Here is a 27841-nt window from a genome sequence, read left to right as displayed (position 1 = left end):
GAAAAGGAAAATAATATTGGACAGGTGAAAATTCAAGGACACTCAATGAAAAAGCAGAGTTGGAGCGGGTAATGAACACAGCAACTGTGGACCATGGAACAAACTAGTATAGAGGGAAAAAATAGATCATCTTAAGAGAAGACATATCACAGATTAGTTTATCTAGAAAAAGAAGAGAAGGCCACTTAGGGATATGTGGAAATTTCTGAATGCAGTTTTTCTGAATTGCTGAGTTCCCAATCCTGGCCCAAGACTGATGTCTGATTAAAGGAAATTAACATACACCATGATGAGTCCCTTCACGTTGCAATGAAGTTAGGAAATCACAAGTGGAAAATTACTGCAGTATTCAAAGCAGGAATATCAAACTGGAAGAGATTATTATGACAGGGCAAAAAAGGAAGATTTCTTTTAGACCAGTTGAGGCTTACCTTAAGGTAAGCCCCCCAGTGGGGGGGAGGGGGGTTTCGGATGTGAACTCAAAACATTTATTTTAGAAAGGGCATAAAACTTTCTGCTTCACTAGACAATATTAGCTACTCAACAACCCCCACCCATGTGTAGGGTAACAGAATACAATGCTTTCAATTCCTCTCTTCTAAACCAATTAAGCAACAACTAAACACCCCATAATCAGCCCCAAAGTTAAGCCTGGACACCTATGACAGTACCAACTTTCTAGGGAGCAAGTATGCAGCAGAGGAAGTGTTTTCCATGTCACAATGCCTGGCTGGGGTGACTGACTATGTCCCATGTCCAGTCCAGCCTTTCATAAGATCGCCCCAAAGCCATGGAAGGAAAAGCAATCACACTGTCAAGTTAATGCTTTAGAGGTAGCTAGTGACCCAGTTCTGAATGGAAGACATGAGTGGCCTCCTACGAAGCCTCTGGGGTCCTTTCTTCTGTCATTTCAACTGTGCAGACACTTGAGACTGCAACCACCATTTCTTTCCCAAAACCAGTGTCTTTCCATCTATAGCTATCACTGACCTATATCTATTTTCTGTTACCAAGTCCCCACAGCAACTGTGACTTCTAACCCCTAACCTTACGGTGACTACTGAGATTTGCCAGTGACAAAGTGACTTTAATCCTGTTCTCTCAGTGTAAAGAGTATATGGTCTCTTATCTTCAATCAAATAGCTCTGAATCAAAAAAAAAAAAAAGTTCCCAGACAGGGACTGGCAAACAATGGCTTAAAGGCTGTTTTTGTACCTACTTATGGGCTGAAACTGACTTTAATGCTATGAAGTGATTTAAAAACAAAAAGATGGACAAGGGAAATGTAGCTCGGTTGGCTCCAAGTGCTTGTTGGTGTGCAGAACGTAGGATCAAGAGTTCATGGTCATCCTCATCTACGTATCAAGTATGAGACTCTGTCTCACAAAAACAAGGGATGCATTTCATGGCAATGGAAATTAAAATTAAGTGTCTCTACGTACAGATTTAATCTGTACACGCCACACTCATTCACTTAAGCTTTAACTATGACTTGAGAAGTTGGGACAGAGGCCTTAAGGTCCATAGCACCCAAATATATAATTCATTACAGAAAGCTGTTCTCAACCCCCACAGTGACGCCACCATTAGACTCTTAGCTACAGCTTCAGTAGCATAATTGATTTCCCATTCCCACCCCTTTCTCCAAGTGCTAAATCCTCTCGAGGGAAGTTTCGATCACCAGTATCGTTAATGGGTAGTGCCGTCCTATCCTTTTATTTTAAGACAACCACCTAAAAACTAACAGCAGCCTATAAAAATCCCGTTCCTACATTTCTAGACTACCGCTCACGCTAAAGGCAGAGTCGGCAGCTAGCTTGGGGCTGGGGAGCTCAGCTCTAAGCTCCCACAGCTCGTCTATACCTGTCCCCCACCCCCTCGTTGGCTCAAAGTTACAGGGAACCAGCCATTCCCTGGATCCACCTCCCTTCCTCACAAGGCAGGGCGGTAGAAGCCTGTCAAACAAGTTGGGAGAGCGAGGCGGGCGTGGCTGAGAGCGGGCGGCATCCACGCTGGAAGGCCAGGGCTCCCGCGGGCCCCACAGCAGAGAGAGGGAGCGGCGGGCGGCCTTAGCCGCGCACTCCCACCGCGGAGGAGGAGGAGGAGGCAGGGCGCGGGCAGCTCGCGTCGGGCTCCGGTTAGGGGCACCGCCCAAGGACAGCGTGGGCCCGGATCCGGAGCCGAGGCGTCGGGTGCAACGCAGCCCGGCTTCACGCACGGTCCCGCAGCTCCCGCTCCGTCCCTGCCTCCGCTTGCGGCGTCACAGACGCGGCCGCGAGACGCTGTGGCGGGGCGCAGGCGCGCGGCAGCGACGGGGGCGGGGGAGCGGGGGTGGATCGCCGGTCAGAGCCCAGCGCGTGGCGCTCCGGGGCCCGCGCACGCGCCCCAGCGGCGCCCCGCCCAGACGCTCAAGGACGCACGCGCGCGGCCGGCTCCTCCTCCCTACTTTCTCCTTAGCCCCGCCCCCCCTTACACTCCGTGGGCCAAAGCGCGGAGAGCGTGAGAGCCGGGAAGGGTGGGGCGGGATGGGCGGGGCATCGCCCGCGCGCGCCGCCCGCAAAAGCCAGAGCCGAGAGAACGAAGCCAGACAACGTTACCCCGCCAACAGCCAATAAGCAGCCGGCGCGGCCACGCCCCGTCCCCTCACGTGATTGGCTGCGCGCCGCCTGGTGGGCGGGCCCGGCCTCGGGCTTGGGGAGGGCAGGGGGCGGGAGGAGGAAGGCGCTGGCGGGCAGTGATGGCGGCGGGTGATGGGGACGTAAAGCTAGGCACCCTGGGGAGCAGCGGTGAGCACGGCGGTGACGGGAGTCCCGGCGGCGCGGGAGCTACGGCGGCGGGGAGCAGTTGGGCCGCGACGCTGCTGGCCACGGGCGGGGAGATGCTGCTGAACGTGGCGCTGGTGGCGCTGGTGCTGCTGGGGGCCTACCGGCTGTGGGTGCGCTGGGGGCGGCGGGGTCTGGGCGCGGGGCCCGGGGCAGGCGAAGAGAGCCCGGCCGCCACGCTACCACGCATGAAGAAACGGGACTTCAGCCTGGAGCAGCTGCGCCAGTACGACGGGGCGCGCACGCCGCGCATCCTGCTCGCGGTCAATGGGAAAGTCTTCGACGTGACCAAAGGCAGCAAGTTCTACGGCCCCGGTGAGGAATCAGGGGTGTCGGGGGGCCCGGGACACCCTACCCCCGCCGCGGCCACGCACCTGGACAGCCGCCCCGTGCCTGCCTCCAGCTGCGGGCGTCGGGGGCTCCAGGGGCGCCCCACAAACCTGCTCTCGGCGTCCCTTCCCTTCCCACCCCGTGTCCCCTCGCAGCCTTTCCTGGGGCTGAAATTCTCAAAATTCTTTGACTCTGTCACATTGGTCCTCAACCTTTCTCCTGAGCTTTCCGATTTCTGGGCTTTGTGAGGGCAAAAGGGAAAAGTGGCGACCCAAAGTTTTCGGCCCTGTGTAAGTTACAGCTTTTTACTCTGAATTGTCTGACACTTAGCTCTTCTTTCCTTCTCTGGACTAGTCTGCATAGAGCCAAGGTTAGGGACACGTAGTTTCAAGTTCCAACCCTCCCGGTTCTGGAGCTCGGTATAGGAACCACCTCGGACTCATTTTCTTTTTCTAAAAAGCTCCAAGATGCTTTCCAAGATTAACGCTGTATGGGAGATGAGGACGGACCATAAAGTAGATCTTAATAAATAAGACTGGCAACGATATTGGCCCTGAGTGTCTGGGGTGGAGCTCATCTGCCTAGCAGGCGTGTCTCTGCCTTGTCCCCTCTTTCTCTCTCTCTGTCTGTCTGTCTGTCTCTCTCTCTCTTTCTCTCTCTCTCTCTCTCTAGTAAGATAAGTGTTCAAATACCCGCTGATAATGAATTATTGTATTTTCCTTTAGCAGAACTGAGAGGGTGGCCTGGAAGAGTCAAAAACTTTTGACCGGCCCCCTGCCATGCGCTGGTTCTCCAAATTAGAGGGTTGTTTTTTTTTTAAACAACTTTTGTTTTCAGAAAACTATGTGTAAGGTAGTTGCTGTAGAAGCCCTTTTACAATGTAGTGGTAATCTGTTTCAGATTACACAAATAAGCGTCCAGAGTCGGGGAATTTGTTGGTAGTCCGTAAAATTGAGCAGCATTGTGTGTCCTGGTTATGCAGTGATTAATATTAGGCTTTAAAGAGGGGGCGGGAGTAGGGAGAGAGAGAGCAGCTACAATAAGAATAAAGCGAGAACCAAAAGGGACCCATCACTGGAAGGACTGCATCCAGGTTTTAAACAAGTTTTCCTTTTAATTTTGTTAGTGCACGTGATTTATTGACACTGAATGTGCTTCTGATTTCAGCTTAGCTGGGTGCTATTTTAGAAAGTTTGGATTTGTTGATTGGATTAGAGGTAAGAAACTGGAGTGCTTGGTGTTGGCTCTGTTTATTTCTTAGCGTGTATTTCATTACATATCTATGTATATGTATAGATATTCTGGATATATAAACAAATACCACATGCCTCTTTCCATGCTTCCATCAACGTCAGTGGTTAATACTTTTTTTGTTTAAGAGCATGTTGAACAAGAGATTAGGACAAAAGTATACTATTTACACAGACCAAATCAAATAAACTTTTAAAGTCAAGAATTTACACAGATTTTGTGCCTAGTTACAGCCTTTCCCCCAGTTGCATTAAAAAGTGTGTTCAGTGGTTAAAGATTGTCTGGAGTATTTGTTAAAAGAACCATTATTAGTCCTCACACATTAGGAAAGAGACCATTTGGGCAGCCTCCAGGTGCAAATGTGTGGCAGAAGTTAGAAGCTAAGAGTGAGAGCTGTGTAGGTTGGGGCTCTGGCTTGAGCACTGAAGGCATTCTTCAGCTGCTAGTGAAGAACCGCCCTGGTGAGGTAGTACAGGCATTTAACCCTGCACCCTAGAGTCAGAGGCAGGCGACTCTGTGAGTTCCAGGCCATTTGGGTTGCATAGTGAGACCCTGTCCAAGACAAAAAGAATAGAGAACGTCTTTGTTCTGATGCACAATTATTTTATTACAGGTATCAACATACAACCTAATAGGAATGTCTGAAAGATTCTATTATTGAGAATAGCTTAAATGTAGCCAGAGCATCTTGGGAGCTTTCAATCAGTTGGGGTTTTGGGGGGAGGGGGAGAGAATAGATAACAGTTTGAAATATTTTCCAGGAGTCTGGATGCTGTTTTCATTTTATTCTTGAATAAGCAAGGTAATTTTGTAGAGTTATAGTTCAGCATACAGTTCTCCTTATCTAAGAATCTTAATAATTGGAACAGTTCAGCCTGAAGTTGGAAAGCTTATTTTCTGTGCCCTAACTACTATCAGTTCCCATTTTCGGTGGTACCTTTAGGATTAACGATTGTTCGTTGAGGTTTTTGCTCCGCAGTGCTGAACACATTTTCTTCTAGCTGTGCATCTTTAAAGTTTCACTTGTTAAAATAAGATGAAATGGCAATACTTCAGATGTAGTTCTCTGCCAGCTACTTACTAGAATGTGTTGACTTTGTTGTCAGTATTGTTTTTAGTAATAGGCAGAAAGTGTGGTCATGTAGCAAACTGCATTTCCTGGATTGGATCTACCATTTGTTATTCCTGCAGTCTTTGGTGAACTGCAGAGTATCTGCCTTAATGATGAGTCTGAGGTTTAAGTAAGCTGAGCACTCTAGGAACGTTTGACCACGAGGTTTTTGTGCACTGGTATACAGCTTCAGGGATAAACTTAGAGAATCTATTACTGGTTTTTCTTTAGACCTTTTTCTGGTTCCTTCCCATACAGGTTTTGAAGTTCACACATACTTTTCATTTTCATGGCTTTATGTTCTTGCAGCCCAGTATGTAGCCCAAGCCACAAGTGGCTACTTAGAATTAATATTCTTTAAAATGAGTTATTTTGTAACAAGCAGGCATATTCCTCAGCCACATGGCTAGCACACCAAGCACTGTACTTCCTAGAGTGCCACACTCCTGCTTCCCCAGGAGTTCCTAGTGCCCAGCAACGATTCTGGAAGCCAGTGAAGAGAAGTTCATGCTCCATTTCCTGAGCATGTTCCATTTTTTTTTAAAATGGCTCTACAAGATATTTGTATTCTTGTTTTACATTTGTGAAAATTGGAACTCGGAGATTTTTCTCCAAAGCACCTATGCACTAAGTAGCCACACTGAAATCAAACCCACGTCCAGCTGGTTCCACAGCTCACACGCACCTTTCTTGTTGGCACATTATCCATGATGTCTGTGCTGACTTCCAGGATAGGATTTGACTGTGTTAACGGTATACTGTTAGATGATTATATTGCAGCAGAGAAATTTGTGCAATTTTTTTATTTTTAGTTTTTGGAATGGCAAAAAAAGCATATAATTGGGCTATTTGGTGTTTTACTCATTTGTCAATATATGCCAAAGCTATAACAAGCTTACCTTTTAAATTCTACTAAAAAGGAACAGGCCACATAAGTAGCCCCTTGGAGCTACCTAATAGGAGGTTAAGGAAAGGAGCCCATGAACTAAATCCTTCCCCCTTTTAATCTTGTCTTCAATGTGTTGTTTTTATTTAACATTTTAGTTTAGAAAACTGTGGTTTAAGCAAGAGTTGCAACATAAAGGGCAAGCCCAGCCTGACCTACTGCTGCATGGATCTCCCATGTTGTCACAATCCTGCTGTCATCACAGTTTCTTGCTCTGGAGCCAACTAGGTTTGCTATTTGGGCTAGTCACCACATGCATCGTGTTAGCTACCAGTAAGATAAAGAGGACCAGCTCACATTTCTGAAGTAGCTAAGTGTGGTGGTACACACTTGAAATGCCAACATTCTTGAGGCAGAGGCAGGAGGATGGCCTTTAGTTAGAGAGTAGCTAACCAGGATACATAGTTGACCTCCAGGATGGCTATACTGTGAGTTCCTGTCTTGAAAAGAGCAAAGTTCAGAAAAGTTTTATATTGTGCTTTATATTTATTTATATCATTTCTATAGTATTGGTTACCTCTTATGAATTCTGTATCGTTGCATTGTTTTTAATGTTTTAGGGACCTGTATTGTATTAAATACTACAGCAAATTAAAATAACAAAATTGAGACCCGAGAATGCCTATTAAGTTTAGAAGGAACAGAGCTAGTTGCATGTACTTAGCTGGTCAGATGCTTTTCGAGGCCCTTATACCTCTAGCATACATCACTATATAACTCTTGGTACCTGTATCCTTTCTCAAGATCTTTACTATAAGACTTCATCTCCATTTTTAAATACCAAGAAGCAGCACCTTAGATTTCATTACAGTAAGACTTTAAATAAGACAATTTCAGAATTGGAATTAGTCTTTGGCACAGACCAGTCCATATCTGTGGACTTGGCATCATTTGAGGACAGGCAATAAGTGTACAAACACATCTCAGCATGTAATTATACTCTGGTTTTTTTTTCTTAAATGCTATGAATGAAATTAGGATTATGATCAAGGGGCTTATTTGGGTATTTAGAAGTCCCTTATTTCTGTTAGATGGTTACAAAGTGTGGGGGTTGGCCTCTTAACTGTGAAGGGACCGACTCTACAGAGCTTGGGTGTGAGAGTGTTCTGAAATGTGCTATTAGCCTTGCTGTGCCATGGGGTGACACATGGAAGCCGGCTAATCACACCTTTGTCTGTCATCTCCATTGATTGTTTAGGCTTGGTATCAACCTGTGGTCACTTGTAGTTAACTCAAGTTTTACTACTCCAGCCCTTGAAATCAACTTGTACTATTTTGTTCTTAAAATGTATGTATGTATGTTATGTGTGTTTAGTAATTATGACAGGAGGTGGTAGAAGACACATTTAATCCCAGCACTCAGAGGTAGAGGCAGGCAGACTGGCGGATCTCTGAGTTCAAGGCTAGCCTGGTCTACAGAGCAAGTTCCAGGACAGCCAGGGCTACATAGAAACCCTGTTAAAAAAAACCAAACGTGTGTGTGTGTAGCTAGATTTTGAACTCATCAGCATTTTATGTTCTCCTAGCTCAATCCCGTTCCATTTTTGTGAGTGCCGTTATGTTTTTGGTTCCGCCATCGTACCTGGCCACACCTTTGTGACTAGCAGTGCTCTGAATACAGTTCAGTTGAGAAGAACTCTACTGGGGGTCTCCATTCCCCTCTACTGGAGGTCTTCTCTGGTTTCCCTTCCCCTCTCCCTTCTCTGCTGGCATGGATGAATCTGTTCCACTCTCCTGGTGATTTTGTTCAGATACGGTTTAGGTGTTGACTGGCCTTTGGAACAGCTGTGTAAATTAGGTTTTCTTCTTGTGTCTCTTGAAGATACCTTACTGCCACTTGACAGGTTTTTCTCCCTGTTAATGCTTAGATGAAACTGGGCCTCAAGCAGTTAGGCATTTAGGGCAGATACAGTATTTCTCACCTGTGTCCACAGCCCTGGAAGGTATTTTCTTTGTAGGAGATGTGGAAACGTGTGTGTGTGTGTGTGTGTGTGTGTGTGTGTGTGTGTGTCTGTGTCTGTGTGTGTCTGTGTCTGTGTGTGTGTGCGCACGCGTGCGCACCACATTTATGTAAGTCCTAAGGTATCCAGCAAAAAGAGTCAGATCCCCCAGAGCTGCCCAGTGTGGTGCTAAGTGAAACTCAGGTCTTTACAATGTGGTTGCCTTTTTGAAAATTTACTATTTCCTCTGCCTCCCCGACTGTTGGGATAAAGGTGTGGTGGTGCACACCTTTAATCCCAGCACCCAGAAATGCAGAGGCAGGTGGAACTCTGAGTTTCAGGCCAACTTGGACTACAAACTGAGTTCCAGGACAGCCAGAGCTGCCACACAGAGAAACCCTGTCTGGGGGCGAGGGTGGGGGCAGACTTACTATTTCTTACACCTCAGTTTTTCTTGGAGTTCTGTCTTCAATTTACTAAAAGGCCTGTAGTTCTTTTCACTGGTAGGAAAACGGCCTGTGCTTATCTGTCCTTGTTCAGGAGTAATGATATGAGGTCAGCATACAGAATTGTATGCTGGATTCTTGTTAAGCCTTCACTTGAATAGTGTGTGCACTGCCTTCTAGTTGTTAAGTAGAAGTTTGCTTTGACAATGCTCTCCCCGATTCTGTTGTGGTTGACATGTATTTTTCTATCTCCAGTCCTGTTGTGTATATGTCTGCACACTGCATGTGGAAGGCAAAGGTGAACAGCAGTGTCTTCTTTAGCCTCTGTCCACCTTAGTTTTCGAGACAAGGTCTCGCTGATTTTGTAGCTCACCAGTTTAGCTAGGCTGCCAGCAAGCTCCGGGGATCTGTTTGTGTCCTTGCCAGACTTGTTATAGGCACACACCTGGCCTTGTGTACGAGATCCACACTCGGGTCCCCACACTTGTGCAACAAGCAGTTCACTGGCTAAGACTGGTACATGCTGGATTCTGCTAAAAGTCCACGAAAGCTGTCATCTCTCCATTTTAGAGCGTGTAAACCTGCCTTTAAGTTATTGCGCCCTCGTTCTCTCTTACATCCCCCTGGAAGAGAAGTAGATGTGTATGCATATTAACTTCCCACCTGTTCTTCATGACTGTCTTCTTTATGCTCCGTGTCTTAGTTTCTTTTGGTTTTTTTCAAGACAGGCTTTCTCTTGAAGCCTGTCCTGGAACTAGCTCTGGTAGACCAGGCTGGTCTCGAACTCACAGAGATCTGCCCGCCTCTGCCTCCCCAGTGCTGGGATTAGAGGTGTGCGCCACCACTGCCTGGCTAAGTTTCTGATAACCTAAAGCAACGGGAGTCTTCCTTTGCCCGCCTTGTTTGTTCTTGGGGCACGCATGTGTCTGCTCGCTGGTGGAGCTTGTTTCATGGAGTTGCCGTTCTTGCTGCACCGTCTTTCCGTCGGCCGCTGCATTCTTTGTTTCTCGTCCGTATTCTGGAGTTTCTATGCTGTCAGTTGTGGGGGTGCTTTGAAGTAGATCCCAAAATAAGGTCTTGTATGTAAGGTTTTTTTCTTTTATGATAAAATTTTCAAAGATAATACATGGACTGAAAACCCAAAGACTTGGGAAAAGGAAGAATCTTCCCAAGAGCCCCTTCTGCGGTGCCTCTCTGCGGTGGAAATGGATCAGGGTGGGTGTCGCAGGGCTGTGCTGTGTAGGTCAAAGCATCTGAACCAGAGTCCTATTTCCCCACACTTAATTATAGCATACTGTACGTCCCTCGAGCAGTATCACAGTCCTGAGATCCTTTCGTGTATCACTCACATCACGTAAAAGCTATCTCATTAACCCTGTGTGTGAGCATGTGAGTTTTCCCCGTCTCTTAGTGATGGTGCTGAGAGAAACAGTCTTGTACCCATGTTGTAGATGTCGATAAAACTCTGCATCCTAGAAGCAGAATCACCAAGGCTGACTGTGTGGCTGTGCTTGGTGTGGGGACTTCATTTGGAGTTGCCTGCCATCCAGAGAGCTTACCTATGTGTACTTCATAAAGATGCCTACTTCTCATCCTTGCCAAAAACGTGATGCTTTAAACTGCTTGCTCTTTGTGAGTCTGAGGTTGAAACAGCTTCCAGTCATTTCTCTTATTTTGAATGAGCATCTAGGGGAAGGGGGGCGGGGTGAGGAGGGGAACGAGAGAGACAGGGAGAGAATACAGGTGTAGGTGTGCATGCATATGGAGGCCAGAGGCCAACCTTGAATGTCATTCCTCAGTTGCTATCTGCCTGTCTGCCTTCCTTCTTTTATTAGCACCACCTGTCTCCGGTGTAGAACTCAGTGAGTTGATGGAGATGGGTCATCTGTCTATCTGTTGCTTTCATTGGTTAATTAATAAGAAACTGCTTGGCCCTTTGATAGGGTAGAATTTAGATAGGCAGAGTAAACAGAACAGAATGCTGGGAGAAAGAAGCAGAGTCTAAGAGTCGCCATGATTCTCCCACTCCAGACAGACGCAGGTTAAGATCTTTCCTGGTAAGCCAGCTCGTGGGCTACACAGATTATTAAAAATGGGTTAGATCAATATGTAAGAGCTAGCCAATAAGAGGCTAGAGCTAATGGGCCAAGCAGTGTTTAAAAAAACACAGTTTCTGCGTAATTATTTCGGGTAAAGCTAGCTAGGTAGTGGGACGCAGCCCGCCGCTCCGGGAGCCCTCCCTGGTGGTGGGATGCAGCCCACCGCTTATATTTCAACAGTGAGTAGAGGAACCTTGCTGGCTACTGGAACCAAGGGGATTAACCTGTCTCCACCTCCCGCATGCTGGGATTGCAAACATTCCACCACTCTCGCCTTTATAATTTTCAATGTCCATTCCAGGGATTGAACTTGGGCTTTTTTTTAGCAATTTTTTTTTTAGAGAATGTGTGTGCAAGTGCACACAAGCAGGCACACCATGGTGCACATGTAGACCCCACAGAACAACTCGCTGGAGTGATTACTTTCTTCCATGTGCACACAAGCAGGCACACCATGGTGCACATGTAGACCCCACAGAACAACTCGCTGGAGTGATTACTTTCTCCCAAGTGCACACAGGCAGGCACACCATGGTGCACATGTAGACCCACAGAACAACTCGCTGGAGTGATTACTTTCTCCCAAGTGCACACAAGCAGACACGCCATGGTGCACATGTAGGCCCACAGAACAACTCGCTGGAGTGATTACTTTCTCCCAAGTGCACACAAGCAGGCACGCCATGGTGCACATGTAGGCCCACAGAACAACTCGCTGGAGTGATTACTTTCTCCCAAGTGCACACAAGCAGGCACACCGTGGTGCACATGTAGAGCCACAGAACAACTTGCTGGAGTGATTACTTTCTTCCATGCGGTGCCCAGTTTGTTGAATTCAGGCCATGAGTCTTGGCAACAAGTGAGTTCCTGCTGAGCCATCTTGTTTGCAGGGCAAGCACTGTCTCCCTAGCGCAAAATTTCACATCTTTAAAGAAAATCTGAGTCATTTTGTTTCCTTGTCTACATACGTTTGTTTTATAGTCTTGGCCACATTTTTTCAAGTGATAGTCATCATTTCAGCCTTTGCTGCAAATCTTTTCCACTTAATGTATAGTTGGGGTTTGATTTTTGGCTTGGTTTTATTTTTCTATGTTTAATTTTTAAACTTATGTGTATGGTATTTGGCTGCATGGGTACACTGTGTGTATGCTGGGTGCCTTGTGGAGGACAGAAGAGGGGATCAGATCTCCTGAAACTGGAGTTACAGACAGTTGTGAGCTGCCGTGTGGGTGCTGGAAATAGAACCCATGCCCTCTGGATCAGTAGCCTCTTAACTGCTGAACCATCTCTCCAACCCTCATTGTTGGTTTTTTTTTTTTTTTTTTTTTTTTTTGGTTTTTCGAGACAGGGTTTCTCTGTGGTTTTTGGAGCCTGTCCTGTTTTGATATTTTATTGTATTATGTATGATGTGTGTTCGTGAATTACGGTGCTCAGTGTATGTATGGAGGTTTCTGGGTCAATTTTCAGGAATCCGTTCTCCTCCTGTCATGGGATCTGGGTATTAGAATTCAGGTCATCAGTGAGCTTGGTGCATGTTTATGTCTGCTGTGTTCCCCATCAGTCCTGCATAGTATTTTTTACCTTTGCATGTGTGTGCGTGTGTGTGTGAGTGAGAGAGACAGACAGACACTAGGGATTGGCCCCTCCCTCCCTTGACAAGCACTCTACCACTTAGCTTCACCATCTATCCCTGTACAGTGTTTTAAACCACAAATTTGTGGGTTTATGTACTTAGATTTATCTTTTATGTCTAAGTTATGTCTCATACTTAGGTCTTCCTTTCCCTTCCTTTTGTCCTCATTTTACTTTGATGTGTGTGTGTTTTAATCTGTATTCACCATGTAAGACATACACAGGCTCTTTGTCTTTCTTATTTTAACATGATGACTCTCCAGTTTGCCCTTTTTCTGTAGACTATGCATGTTTCTGTGTGCTCAAGCCTCTGGTTGGACATTCAGAGACAAGGTGGGATTTTCAGTCACATGAAACATCTAATTTGGTCTCAGCTTTAGCCCGGTGAAATACTTGTTCTGTGTTGGGTTTGAAGCATCAGTGTGTTACTTGGTGGGTGGCCCCTCCAGCATACAGTGTCTTCCCCCACCCCCACCCCCACCCTGAGGCAGGGTTTCTCTTTCTAGCTCTGGCAGTCCTGGAACTCGCTATGTAAACCAGACTGGCCTAGAATTTACAGAGATCCACCTGCCTCTGCCTCCCAGGTGCTGGGATTAAAGGCATGTACCACCACTGCCAGGCCGTGACTTGTCTTCTTGACAGAAACATTCTTCAGCTTTGCTATACTGACTCTGAAAGTCCTGGAGCTTCCCAGATTAGAGTGGAAAGTATCTCTATACATTTACAGCAGCTTTATAGACATCAGTTTCAAGCCATGGAAATAACTTATGGAATATTTCTCCTTTATCATCCTACGGTCAAATTATGTCATAGATTTTACTTACTTACCACATTTTCTGTTTATTATTTTATATTGTTGTTTCATATGAGCGTGGCGTATGCATATGCATGTGGTTTGTCACACATTCTACACAGTCGTATCAAAAATAAGCAGTTTTAGGATTTAGTAGCTAATAAGTTGATTGACTTTTGTTTCAGATTTTTTTCTTGTTTTGTTTGTCTCACTATGTAGCCTAAACAGACCTCAAATTCACAGTCTTCGTGCCTTTACTGCCAGAATGCTGAGATTATAAATATGCTGTCTACACCCAGCCAAGTTTATTGATTCTGAACTTTAAAAAAAATCCTAATCACAACCGGATATGGTGGTGCATGTCTTTTCCGTATTGGAGGTAGGAGTTTGAGGCCACACAGTGCTGCATAATGAGGCCTTGTTTTAAAAAAAAAAGAAGAAGAGGAGGAGGAGAAAATAGTCAAAAATTTATCTAGTCACTTAACCTGTGGAGCATCATACCTTAGCCAAGCCTCCTGTGAACATACTCATATCACCTACAGTTGAACACACTCACCTTACATAAAGCCATTTGACACTGCAGTGTTTGGTTATAATTTATTGAACTTTCCATCCCATGGCTGCTTGGGATCTGCACTGAGTGTTCTACCTGTTGCTAGTCCAAAGAGCCGTCAAAATCCCAAGTATATTCAGCATCATAAAGGCAAAGGATGTTAGGTTAGCCAGTTACTTGGTTGGGTATCGTTGTAATGATATCTAAAGAAGTCTTGACACTCAGTAAACAGCATTTGGTTTTTTGGTAAACTGTACCACAGAGGCTAACACTAGATCAGATTTGCTTTTCTTGGGTAGCTCCCATTCCTGTTTTGTTTTGTGAGCAGCCATGTGTACTTAGCAAAATTCTATTGCTGATATCTTTATTTGTTGCGGAAGCTATCTCAAGGGGGAAGGAATGTAGGAAGGTATCTTTTTGTCCACCATCAAAGCCTCCTTGAGGAGCTGCCCGTTTCCAACCCTAATTCTTCAGTGGCCTTACAGCGTGGAGCAGAGAGCTTGTGAGCCAAGGCCTCTGCAGCAGGAGATGCTTCCACAGAAGTCTGTTTGTAAAGGACGGCAGGGATATATTACTCATTGTTTTCCTTTAACGAGTTGACAGAAGCCCAGTTTTATCTACAATTTACTTAGCAACAAAAAGATTAGCAAAATTGACCCTTCCTTAGGAAAGCTGACAGAAATGTACTTGAGCCCACTGGTGTGTAGACTAACATACTCAAAGACTAGGGGCTTTTGTGGTGACGAGGGCTGCAGTGTCGTTGTGTTTGCTGTCTGTATAGGCACTGATCAACTTTCCCACCTTTGTGCTGCTCAGATAGGCTTCCTAGTCACGCTCCAGGCAAAAGGAGTGCAAGGTCAACTCTACAGAGAGTGAGCTCTGGAAGGCCAACCAGGTGTCTCTGTCTGAAGGTAGCAAAAAGCGGACCGAGCTGAGGCAGCAGCAGTGAGTGGAAGAACACTTGCGTGGAGTGCCCCTCTACCCTCAGTGTTCTCCGCACAGATGCTCAGAGCTCGTGGGGCCTTGGCTTTCTGGAGACGCGGTATTTGGAGTGGTGAGGAAAGGGGGGCTAGTGCCCTGCTTCAGCCAATAACACTGGGTGAGCCACTGAATTCTTCTGTGTTCTCAGTTTTTAATCTGCCAAGTGGAGTAAAAAAGCAAAATCTATTCCTTCTTCATGAAATCCTGAAAGACCAAAGTGTGAAGTTACTGGGAAACTCTTTAAATTAGAGATTGTCATTTCCTCCTCAAGGTTGTTGTTCTCGATTTGTTTTTATTATTCCTTCTTTGATTCATTTGCCACTGTTTTAGGCTGATAGGCTTTGGTCATCTTTGTTTCCAAGAACCAAAGGGCCTGCCTTCACTCGGTGCTTTGTCTGCTCACAGGTCTCCTTGAATGTCAGTTGAGAGCATAACCAAGTTTGAAAGTCATGAATGTTGACCAACAGTAGTGTCTGTTTTCTCATAGAAGACACATTTAAGGGAGCAAAGCAATGTTTTATTATTGAGAGAATAATTAAATCATGGGTACATTCATTCAGTAAGAAAAAATTTATCCATTTAGTTATAATTTGTGATAATATCTATAAGTGACATGGAGAAGGCTTAGTAATTAAAGAAGCTGCACGCCTGACACCTGTGGCCACGCCTAAACTAGCTGCTTGAAAACTCCTGAGAAAGCCGTTCTCACTCCGTGTGATGGACCTTTCCAAGAATGAACTCCTACCCAGTCATGTTTCCAATGAAGTACAGTCAGCAATTCAAATTCCTTCTCATAGTGAAGTGTTCTGTGTAGGTGATACTTCATTTCCTATCTCACAAGGCGCAAGTACTTTCTGATGCTTAGGAGTCTCCTAAATGCTTTCAGAGGAGAGCAGGTGCCATCATCTTTCACGTAGAAACCAAGGCGTTTTTATTCTTGTTTTCTTAGATGGGCAATAATTTATTCTAATAAGTCCCTTTATTAATTAATAGTTTCCACGGACCTGGGAGGTGGCTTAGTGGATAAAAGCCCTTGCCTGGCCTGAGTTTGGGTCCCTGAGACCCAAGTCCTTGGACTATACTTACACTGTGGCATATCTTTTACACACAAACATATATGCATATACACAGAATACGTTTTTGGGTTTTGTTTTGTGTTGGTTTTTGTTTTGTTTTTATAAGAGTCAATCTTAAGCCAGTAACTGGCTGCTCCTGAGGGTGAAGCTTCTAACTGTGTTTTAAAACTGTTTCCGTTTCCTCAGAATGACTTCTGCCATCTGTGAAGGAAGTTCAGAAACTCAAAAGAAATTGTCATTTGTAAAATCATATTTTGGAAATCTTATTTAAATATTTTTGAAACATTTTAAACAGAAAGATCTCTTTGGCCCCTTCTGCAGTATGAGATGCAAACAATTCTATCTTAAACGATTGGCTCTGGCAGTTGGGGACTTGGTAGATGTCTGTGAGACACTGACTTCAGATCTTCCACATCTACATTAAATGCAAGGTCCAGTTAAGCATGCCTGTAAGCCCATGTGGGAGAGGTGTAGAAAGGGGTTCTGGAACTGTCTGACCAGCCAGTAGAGCCAAATCAGTGAGCTCCAGGTTCAGTGAGACAGGCTGTCTCATGAAATAAGGCAGAGAGATTAAGCTAGACACCTGACATCGATGCACACATGAACACCAACATAGTTTTTAACTTCATTTTTTGTTTTGAGAATTTCATACAGGAACACGATGTGTTTGGTCACACCCCATTGCCTCCTTTCCAACTCCTTCCCTATCCCACAACTTTTTGATCTCAACTTAGTGTGCTTTTTAAATACCCATTGCACCCATGCAGCACTGTCAGTGAAGGCATGGGTGTGGGGCCACCTACTGGAGCATGAGGAACCTCATGGGCTGCATCCCACTGATCCCTCCTCTCCTAGTGAACAAGTTTCCGGGTATCTGACATGAATTTATTGTTAGTAAAAAAAAGCTTTACTTAGGTACAAGGGAAGTTTCCAACAAATCTGATTATCCCTCCAGTGTCTCCATATTTCAGAATTAAGGCTGTGCAGCGAATGCACATCATGGAGAGGATCCCTATGTGTAGACACACCTTAAGATGGCGTAGACTCTGAGCTGTCTCTTTCTTTTTCAGCGGGCCCATATGGGATCTTTGCTGGCAGGGACGCCTCCAGGGGGCTGGCGACATTCTGCCTGGATAAGGATGCACTTAAAGATGAGTACGATGACCTCTCAGATTTGAACGCAGTGCAAATGGAGAGTGTTCGAGAATGGGAAATGCAGTTTAAAGGTATTGTCGTTTGGAAAACTGAACATATGCTATTGTACATACTTTATAGACACCTCCTAGTTTCGCTGCCATCATTATTAGGATATATTTTAATTAATAAGACTGTTAACGTGTGACAATTAGGTTGAAAGTCCACATTTGAAAATACATTGAGGACCAGGTATGGCACGTGCCTGTGAGCCCAACAGCCTCAAACTGTGATGCTCTCACTCGTCTTCTAAGACTTGCTATTAGGGAATAGTTCTGTTTGCTAAATATAGACTTGTATTTAAAACAAGCTCAAGGGTTAGAGTGTAGCAATGTAGTAGATTGCATGACCTTGTGCCGTGGGTTCCATCCCAGTGCTTTGAGAACTGCCACAGCCAGGAACAACAGCAAATGGGTAAGTGATATCAACACTAATGATAATGTATTGCAACATGAGTTAAGCTAATTTAATTTAAACTAAACTCTTAATGTTTAGTAAAGAAGGAATACTATATCATCACAGTAGCAGTTTTTACCTCCTGTGTGACAAGCTTGAGCCATCTGTCTCCTGCTGAGTCTTTGGAGCAGCTCATTGGGCTTCTTGGCACCTGTCTTGGTTCTTCTGTGTGCAGAGCCCACTGCTCACCCTTTCCACGGCTAATTCACTTGGTTAATTCACTTAGCGAAGGTTTTCCTTTCAGACAGAAAACAAACATGCTTTACCTGCATACAAGGTTCTAAATTAAACACTTGGCACATGAAGAGCTTGGTGAGGAAAGCATGAAGATGTGGTGGGGGCCTTGCAGGGCCTGCAGAGAGCCTCATCCCTACTACTTTGTTGTTGCATTTTTCTCTCCAGAATATTCCTCCGATCTGTTTACCCTCTGGTTCTCCACCTCATAGGCCCTGCGGCTACCACCATCCCATCTTCATTCAGCCCAAGAAAATTTCCTTCTGCACAGTTAATATTCCAAAATATTAGCCATGGAGTTTTATAATCCACTGTTTGAATGACTAAGAAATACGTTTGTTTGTGTAGCGTAGATTGACCTCAGACTCAACAGGCCAAGTCCTGGGACTGTGTGTATGAAGTACTCTATCTGATTATAATATTTTAGCTGTGATATTTTAAGTTATTAAGTAAGAGTTAAAAGAATTGAATGCAGAAGCAGGCAGATCTCTGTGAGTTCGAGGCCAGCCTGGTCTACAGAGTGAGTTCCAGGACAGCCAAAGTTACACAGAGGAACCTGTCTCGAAACAAAAACAAAACAGCAAAAAGTTCAGAGTGCTGGACTGTTAGAACTCAGTGATAGAGCACTTGTATAAAGCCAGCAAAAACAAACAGCCACATTCCAAGGCTTCATGTTAGTAAAGCCATGCTGGACAGCTCCGAGGTGGCCCGTGCACGATAAACTTAAAACTGCTGCTAAGACCCACTAACACCGAACTCCGCTTCAAAGAGCAGTCCTAAACCTTGTCAGTTCCTGTGACCTTCTATTCAGGCCTTACATGCATATAAATGAAGCATTGGGGGAATTTAGCTGCTGTATGTCTTAAGAGGCAAGTGCCTTGTTGAAGTACAGTGAGTCATGAAACGAATTTAACCATTACTGACTTTCTTTTGGTGTATCTTTCAGAAAAATATGATTATGTAGGCAGACTCCTAAAGCCAGGGGAAGAACCGTCAGAGTACACAGACGAGGAGGACACCAAGGATCACAGTAAACAGGATTGAACTTTGTGAACAACCAAAGCCAGGGGCCTTCAGAACTACAGCTCTTACTCCTTTCAGAGGATGTCCAGTCTTGGGTGGCGCACCTGCTGTGAGAAACACTTGGCCCGAGTGTACCCGACAACGAGCTTCACTGTGGAGATCTGAATAGGAGCATTGTTTGTGCTGCCAGATGAATTTGTTGCAGTTGTTTGTAATGTCTGGTGGGCTTCGTCACCCTGACAAGGAGACAGGGCCCTAACTGCAAGAAAGTCACCAGGTTATTTTCACCCCTCCCCTCCTCTCTTTTCTCTTCCTTCCCTTTCCCTCTTCCTTTTTCTCCTTCCTCTCTCTGCCTTCCTGTCCCCCACCCCCTTTAAAACAACAAAAAAGTATCAAAGACAACCAGATAGGTATTTGCTACTCAAGTGTATAGATCTCTGAAAACAGCAAGGGATCCTGTTTCACAGGCTGTTTTATTTGTGTTAAGGGAAGAGCCTTGGGCAGGGGAGTGGCGGTTGCACATTCATTTAAGAAGTTCAGGCTACTGAAACATTAAAAGTGATTTCCCGAACTTTTTTTTTTTTCTGGACATTGTCAGGGAAGAGGGAAAAACTTCCTTCTAAGAAAGATTTGGAAATTAGAGGGATTTCCAGTGGATTGAAGTAAGCAGTTCCCTAGCTAAAATAATTTGAGACCAGTTTTATTTTCTTCCCTTCCTTCTGCTAGGTCAAATCAATATTAATTGTGCCTTATTTCACTTCCATAAACTTGAATTATTTTTAGGAAAAGCCCCTCTGAATTGAGAAGTCACTACAAGCAGCATTGAGACTGAGGTTGCTGTCATTCTGTGTGTGGGATGTGAGAGGAACACTCAGTGTTAACTGCCATGTGTATGCACACATAGCTAGCATTGTGATGGCCAAATGCGTCCCCTGTGCTTTTTGTTTTTCTTCAGGAAAAAGTGAAAAATCAACAACTCTTCCCCAGCAGCTGCCTAAATTTAGGAGTCTGCCCCTCACATGTCACTTGTGTGGGTGCGTGGGCCGCGGTGTGAATGTCCGTGTGGGTGAGTCTGGATGTGTGTGAGAGCACCTTGGAAGGGACTCTTTCTTCGATGCTGTAAATACGAGTACCGTTTTAATAAAGCATGTACAGTAAACCAAACGAGCTCGAGTCGGGAGCCAGTGTGTCATATACTAATAAGACTGTGTTTGATTCAGGATGAGGAAAACCTCTTGGAAATGAAAATCGGGCCCTGGTTAGCCAAGCGCTACATATACCACGTTCAGTGTAACTTTGAGGCAATTCCACCTTGGTGGAACACTCCGCTGTGGGGTCGTTCAGGTAAGAGGTGATGTATTACAGTGCACACATTTGTCCTTGGGCTTTGCTGTCGCTGGTTATGCCGACAGCACTGATATAAAAACAGTGTTACGGATAGCTACTGAATCCCTTCAGTATGAGTTGGAAAAGTTTTACTTCAGAGCCTACTTAGGTCAGATTCTGGCGTCATGCTGGATTCTTGGTCAGGGACAAGTTGCTCCAACACAGAAAAGCCCAAAATGGGGTCGTGAAAGACTTGTGCTTGCTGAGGGTGATGCATGCAGAAATCATCAAGATGACGTGAGCAGAAGGGTGCAGCATGCTACGCTCCTGTCAGTCCTGGAGCATTCTCTAGAAAGTGTGGTTGTCACCAAATCCTGGCTGAAGAGCTCATGCAATGACTGAAGAGTTGATAAATTGTTTCTTTTTTATGTAAAATGTTTTCTAGAAACAAATTGTTAAAGTATATACCTTCTGATGTAATAAACTGCTATATCATCTGACCCATTGGACCTGAAGGTTGAAAACCTGCATCTGTGAGCAGTCCCAGGTATTCATGCAGTAAAAACAATGCATTTTGTTTTTTTAAAAGGAAGTGGTTTTGTGTTTTGGACTTGAAAATAAACTGTGTTCTATAGATAATTTCTTACCTCCAGTCAAATGTCTCATTGTCAGTATGGTGCAGCAGTCTTGGAGGGGTTTGTGAACTGGCATGTTTTCCCAAATTGCCTACTTCTTAGGGATCTAAAAAACGTTCATTTTCTTTTCCTTCAGTGTTAGAATTCAGACACTAAGGCTTCACACATTGCTCAGTTGTTTAGCTATATCCCCAGCTCCAGAGTCCACTCTTCCTACCTGCTGAGCCTAAATTCGTTTGTAATGATTCCAGCAGTCATCCTTAGGAGTGGGCATGCCTGAGAAACACCGCATTCATCTTCTGAGCTTGTGTCGTCCATATCCACCGTACAATAAAAAGAGCTTATAATTTGGTCTCATTCCCTCATGTTGTTTTAAATACTTTTATGTGTATGAGTGTTTTGTCTGCATGTATCTCTGCACCATATGCCTGCAGTGCCCCTCAGAGGTCAGAAGAGGGCATCAGACCCCATGCTACTGGGGTTACATGGTTATAAGACATGTGGGTGCTGGAATTGAACTCCTGTGCTGTGGGAGGGCTCTTAGCCCTCTATACTTGGTTTTGTATTATTCAGTTTCTTCTTTAGAGTTCTGAGTTAAAGTCAGTTTCTTGTCAATTTAAACCATGATTTTAGAAACCTAACGTTACCTAGATTTTTGTCTCTTGCAGCATCCCTGGATGTAAGGATCCTTGGAGTAGAAGCTGCGAGGTGCCCTGCAGGGGATAAACCCATTCAGATGAAGTTGCCCAGGCCTTGATTGGTGCCGCCTTCCTTAGGGCCGTAGACTCGGTCATTCAACTCTTCCCACAGGCTTCAAGGCTCAAGTCAGACTGTTGAACTGGCACTTGAGAAATTTGTCCTAGAAAGCAGAGCTGCCTTGAAACCAGCCTCATCTGTGCATCCTGCTTACCTCTGTCATGACGAAGTGTGGCAGCTTGCTAGGCATCTGTGCCAGTGAGGTGCTGACAGTGGGGCCTGGCAGCTCTGGGTGGCCGGAATAGACTGGCAGCCCTCTACTTGGGAATATATACATTTCTCTGTTGAAAGCAGAGTCGAGTACTGTTGTGCTGAGATAAGATAATAGTTCTGATGCTTCTAAGGTGGAGTGTTCCGCCGGAGTTAGCTATTGGCTGGGTAAATAATACTAATCAGACCATGACCTATTTGGCTCTGGGGAAAAGGTCAGTAATGATCAGCCACTGTTAGTCTTTATGCAGAAAACATGATCTCCAGCCAGTGTCAGGAAGGCCACCTCTTCACAGCTAAGATACTGAGGAATGTGGGGCTAGACACAGCTCTCCATCTACTCTGCCCCCATCCGAGAGCCACGTGTGGTGCTGTGAGCACAGGCTGGACCTGCAGAGCTATCATTCGCACACAGGGCCCAGCCCACCCCTCAGAAGTTTGCAGTCCACAGCCTGATGACTATCTGCATGTACCTTTATTGTGCTCCTATCCGTTCCCAAGTGAAAACAACTGCAGACTGCTCTGCATATAGTGGGTCCGAATTTGGTTAAAAGAACGAAACTTAGAAGACAAATTCAAAATGTGCTTTTGCTGGTTATAGAAATATGAATTGACCAAGAGTTGTAATTTAGCAGTTAACTGTAAAACCCTTTTCTTGCCAACATCCTCCATTGTGTTTGGAATTCTAGTGCACCCTCTTAATCCAAGACTGGAGATTCCCTAAACATCTCTGCCTAATTTCCTGGGGCTTCATATGTTGGTTGACAGGTGGGCCCTACACACCTGGTACTCACTGTTGGAGAACTGTGGCCCACTCCCACCCAGCTTGTCTTCTTACTCGGTCTCCTTTATTGCCACTGTTTTCTCCATACCTGTTGGCGGTCTAACTAGATGTGACATGCTGTGTCCCTGCATAAAGTCTTCATTGGCGCCTCGAGAATCAGAGCTTAGGCCCGCCATGCCTACCTCATCAACTTCATTAACCGCCACATGAAGCTACGTCCAACTTAATTCTGCTTTCAGAGCGTACCCCTAGGCACTACCTGCTCCATTTTTCAGATCCTGGTCACACCCTCTCACGCCCTCCCTGGCTAACTGCCCTACTAGCTCCTTAGGGAAAAACCAGACTCGGTGCCTCCACACTAAGTACTAAGTGAACGTCATGGCAAGTACATGTGTAGCCTTGACGTTGCTATATATTTATCTGTTCTGGTAATCCAGCGCCCAGGTTGAGGCTGCAGTTTTAGGCCTAGTATTTTTTCCTCAGCCATTACTACACTGCTAGCTACATGAAACTAACTTTGAGAACTGAGAAAGTAAGCAATAAAAAAAAAAAAACCAGGTCACCAAGGAAGCACCGAGGGGTTTCAGAGGGTGCCTAGGAGGCACAGCTCAGCATTTCTCAGCTCCGTTTATTGGGTTTGCAGTTAAAACTGGTTGCTACAAGAAGAGGAAAGGGGTGGGGAAAGAGAAGAGCTGAGACTGTTGATGAAGCCAAGAGTAGACTGAGTGTTCTATTACAGCTGGTTGCTTGCCGACCCTCCAGCTGCGCAGCCTGGACCCGAGTGAGCCCATGTGACCAGGAAAATGTCCTGCCACCCTGCCCTAGGGGAGTCATTCTCACTGTCCCCCGCAATCAGCACTGCTTACAGGGCCTAGTTGATACCAATGGGAAATTAGCAAGGTAAGAAACGCTTCAGTTTGATCTACAGGGGCTGGAGAGATAGCTCACTGGTTAGGGCATGTACCGTGCTGGCAAGAGGACTCCAAGCTGCCATATTGGATGGGTCACAACTGCCTGGAACTCCAGCTCCAGGGGATCTGATGCCCTCTGCTGAACTCCACAGGCACCTGCATGTGTGTGTACATACATATAATTCTCAAATATTTTTTAAAGGGCCAAACTACAGCGTAATTAATGGAAACTGGCCTGGACCTGATGTGGAGAAACCTCACTCACCTGTGGGAAGAGACCTTTGCCCTTACAGCAGTGAGAAACAGGGAACAGGGAAAAGATAGGGTTAAGTCATGTGTCACAGAAGAAAGTTCTTGAAGGGAGCACTTTGCTTCTATCCATGTGTTGTGTAAGCATCGAAAGTGCCTGGGCCTGGAGTGAGGGGATTTCATTTCTTGAACCTTTAGCATCTTTAAATGGCTTACAATTTACTAATAAACGGAACCATCCTTTGGTAGCTAAGCTGCTAGTCCCAGTAGGAAAACCGTTCTCTACTTTGCCCTCAGTTCACCTGGTGGTAGTCAGTGATGACCGGTAATAACATGCTAAGTATTTCAACAAATAAGTCTGAGGCACTGTTTCCACATTAATATTCTCAGAGCTGGGATAGTGAAGAATTCAGAAGGCCGTCTGAACCCGGCAACCCATGTAACCAACCAGCCTAGCCTACTGAGAAAGTTCCAGGCCAGTGAGAGGCCCTGATCAAGAAAGCGGATGCCACCCGAGGAACAACACCTGCAATAATGTTGTCAGTTGACAGAATCTAGAGTCAACTATGGAGGATTGTCTTGATTACATACATTATTTGATTTGGGACGAATCATCTTGACTGGGTGAGGCCACCCCCTTGGCACGGGATCCTGGTCTGTGTAAAGGGGAGAGGAAGTGAACCCAGTGGTGGTATGCATTCCCAGCTGTTTTCTGATTGTGGTTGTGTGAGCAGCCGCTTCAAGCTGTTGTCACCTTGACTTCCCCACCATGATGGACTGTATGTACCCTTGAGTTGTCAGCTGAAATCAATCATTTCTCCCCTTGAGTCGCTTTTGTCTGAGCATTCATCAGAACAAAAGGAGAAGACAGAAATCGTCCTCTGGCCCGCCACACGTTCGCCCTTCTCGCTTGTAATATATTTGGTGTCTGAACACTCACAGTTGGGATTTCTAAAATTGTGTGCATAATACTGAATCGAGTTGAGATACCAGAATTGGAACCGAGAAATTAAATTGTGCGGGGAGCTCGTGGTGGATGTCTTCACTGCAGAAGAGCCCACAGTGTGTATGAACTAATTTTACCTAGCAGCAAAACCGAACCTGCTAGATGACAGCCGAGTCTGCGGCATTTCCTGCTTACCCTCCCGGATTTGTTTGCTTTGTCTCGGTTATCTTTCAGCTGCTATGAAGTAACCCAGCATCACATCACAACCCGACTTGTGTTAAGCAAAATGAGTGCTTAGAAAGACTAAATATACCACACACGTGCTGCTCGGAGATTTCCCCAACACAACGACTGGGTCTCTAAAGCCAGTGAATACTTTATCAGGCCTGGCTAAAAGAAAATCATGGCATCAAGTATCACGCGCTTGAACAGCCAGAATCTAGTTCATTGAAATGTGCTCCCGGAGGTTCATTTTGTATGCTGATTTGCCTGGGCTGCAATGCCCAGTTGTTTGAACAGATGTTGTGAAAGCATCTGTAGACGTGATTACAGTGCGCAGTCAGCAGATTGAACACATCACCGGCTGCATGTGGACAGACCACTGTCAAGTCCAAGACCCCCAGAACAATTCCGTCTCGAGCATTCAGTGTAGAGCCAGCCTGTGTCCCGCTTCCTGTAAACCTTGTAGATTTTGGACTCAAAATTGCAACATCACCTCCTACCTGAATGTCACCCAGCCAGCTCTGCAGATGTCAGAGCTCTCAACAGTGTAAGCCAAGTCTAAATCTGCATTCTCTCTCTCTCTCTCTCTCTGTCTCTCTCTCTCTCTCTCTCTCTCTCTCTCTCTCTCTCTCTCTCTCTCTCTCTCTCTCTTTCTCTCTCCTCCCCTTCCCTCCTCTCCTCTTCTTCATGGTTTCTTTCTGTGGTTGCCCCAATATAGGGATACTCCTTAATTACTCCTTTTCTAAATGTCTGCTTCATTTTTGTAATTAGGTGCTGGCTATGTTCATGTCAACTTGACACGAACTGCAGTCAGTTGAGGGAACCGCAGCTGAGAAAATGCCTTAAGGCATGGCTGTGGACCAGCCTGCAGAGCATTTTCTTAATTAGTGATCCACAGGAGCGGACTCAGCCCATTGTGGGCGGTGGTGCTACCCCTGGGCTGGTGGTCCTAGGTTCTATAAGAAAGCAGGCTGAACAAGCCATAGGGAGAAAGGAAGCAGCTCTCCTCCATGGCCTCCACTTCAGCTCCTGCCTCCAGGTTCCTGCCCTGTGTGAGTTCCTGTCCTGACTTCCTTTGGTGGTGAGCAGTAGTGTGGAAGTGTAAGCCAAAGAAACCCCAAATTTTGGTTATAGTGTTTCATTACAGTAGAACCCCTAACCAAGACAGGTAACGAATTTCTTCTTGACTTAGTTCAATACTTGATCTGCTAGGGCCACCTGGGCTTCCGTTTCTGAACTCTGAAGTACGTCTCAGCCTTGAGATACTACATTTGCCAATACGCCTTCTGTTTTCCAGCAAAAGCAATCATTCTCTTTTCTTCTCTGAAAGAAGTAAGTCATGCAGTGTCCAGGAGTAAAGATGGAACTGTCCTTACCTCAGTGACAACAGAGTCATCTGATGTTAACGATGAAGAACATCATCTAGGGACTCGGTTCTGAATCACTACATTGACCCCCAACATTGATTTTTTTTTAAGGCATTTAGCAATTATTTTATAGATACATTTAGCTTCGTAAGTCGCTTGAAACCATTCTCTTTGGGGAAGAAAGCACAAGAAACTTGAAAATTGAACCTAACATCATTGGAATTGACTGCCCCAAGTTCAAGTCTTAGTTCTCGCCCAAGACAATGGTCATCTTCAGTTTATGTGAATATATCTGACTTTATTGTGCGAGTTTGTGCTTATATAACCCAAGCCATGCTCGCAGGGCAGGGTATGGGATACGCACTAACTGCTTGGCTTAGAGTCTGGCTCCACTATTTACTATCTGGCTTTGAGCAAGACGCTTAACATCTCGACCTGACTAATTCACAGGACAGATTTTAGGGTCCCGAGAGCCTATTACGCAAAGCAGTCAGCACTGTCTGGCATATAGTGTCCCGCACTACCGTCTCGCCAGCAAGAACGACGCGGCACACTCAGGATCCTTCTGCAGAAAAGCTTTATGCGTCTTGAGAGGGAGAGCATAAGCTTACAGAGCGAAGACCTCAAGGGTCGAAAACCCGGCCCTTATATAGCTTAACAGTCCTCGCCTCGGACGTGTCAAACTCTGACTGGCTGTAGCCTGTCAAACCCTATGACGCCACGGGAGAGGCAAAGAGCAAGGGATGGAAAGTTACTTATGTGCATGCGCACTGGCTTGACAAGGTAAACTGTCATTTACCATGCACATGCGCACTGGCTTGGTGGTGCTGATGGTCAGCGCCATCTTGCAATGGGGTATGTGGGAACGGCTCCCCACAATATAGCAAGCACTATAAAGTCCTCGCTACGATTATTTCCCCTCCTCTTTTTTTCCTAACATCAATGGCATCCTACTGGGTGCTATTTTATGTGTAAGCCCATTGATCCATTAATGGCCTGTAGGTATCACTCCATTGTATCACTCACTGATGAAGCCATCTCTTTCCAACCTCGTCTCATTCTCCATAAAATTTCAGTCTTGCCTAGAAGAAATACATTTATCTGAAAAGCTCACCTCTTTTTCTTTATGATTCAATGAACTAAATCATCTGGGAAAAGAAGGGTTTGGCAAATTAAATGGTGAGGCTGGGAGATCCGGTAGAGAGAAGTCAGTATGTGGAACTGGAGGGAGTTACTATGGATATGGTCAAAACACAATCATGTACAAGATTTGCCAATAATTGCCATTTAAACATTATGAAACCGTCTGTCTGCGAGTCTCCACTGAGCAGAGGTGAGAAGCTTCTGATGTTATTTGGGGTGATCTCCTCCCTCTGTGGCCTCTGCTGGTCTTTGAGTCTCGCATATCTGAGGACAGTGGCTCGCTGAGGAGGAAGAACCTCCTGGCAAAGTTCTCTCTTGCTCCACAGCTGCCTCACCATGAAGAAAACCACAAGTGTGTTTAAAAGGCAAGCGTGTGGTGCGGTCAAAGGTTATGTTTATACTATG

General features: G+C 45.4%; 1 protein-coding gene across 1 annotated transcript; it reads left to right on the top strand.

Moving 5' to 3' along the window:
- Window positions 1–2702: 2702 nt before the first annotated feature.
- Pgrmc2 (progesterone receptor membrane component 2) lies at window positions 2703–20852 on the top strand. Its single transcript, XM_075950449.1, has 3 exons — window positions 2703–3137; window positions 17051–17206; window positions 18811–20852. The coding sequence occupies exons 1-3, from the start codon at window positions 2738–2740 to the stop codon at window positions 18906–18908; spliced, it is 654 nt and encodes a 217-aa protein (XP_075806564.1). The 5' UTR covers window positions 2703–2737; the 3' UTR covers window positions 18909–20852.
- Window positions 20853–27841: the final 6989 nt, after the last annotated feature.

Source organism: Microtus pennsylvanicus, chromosome 16 (assembly GCF_037038515.1).
Source record: "Microtus pennsylvanicus isolate mMicPen1 chromosome 16, mMicPen1.hap1, whole genome shotgun sequence".
NCBI lineage: Eukaryota > Metazoa > Chordata > Mammalia > Rodentia > Cricetidae > Microtus > Microtus pennsylvanicus.
Note: the sequence above shows the minus strand (reverse complement) of the source record. Positions and strands in the feature narration are given on the sequence as shown.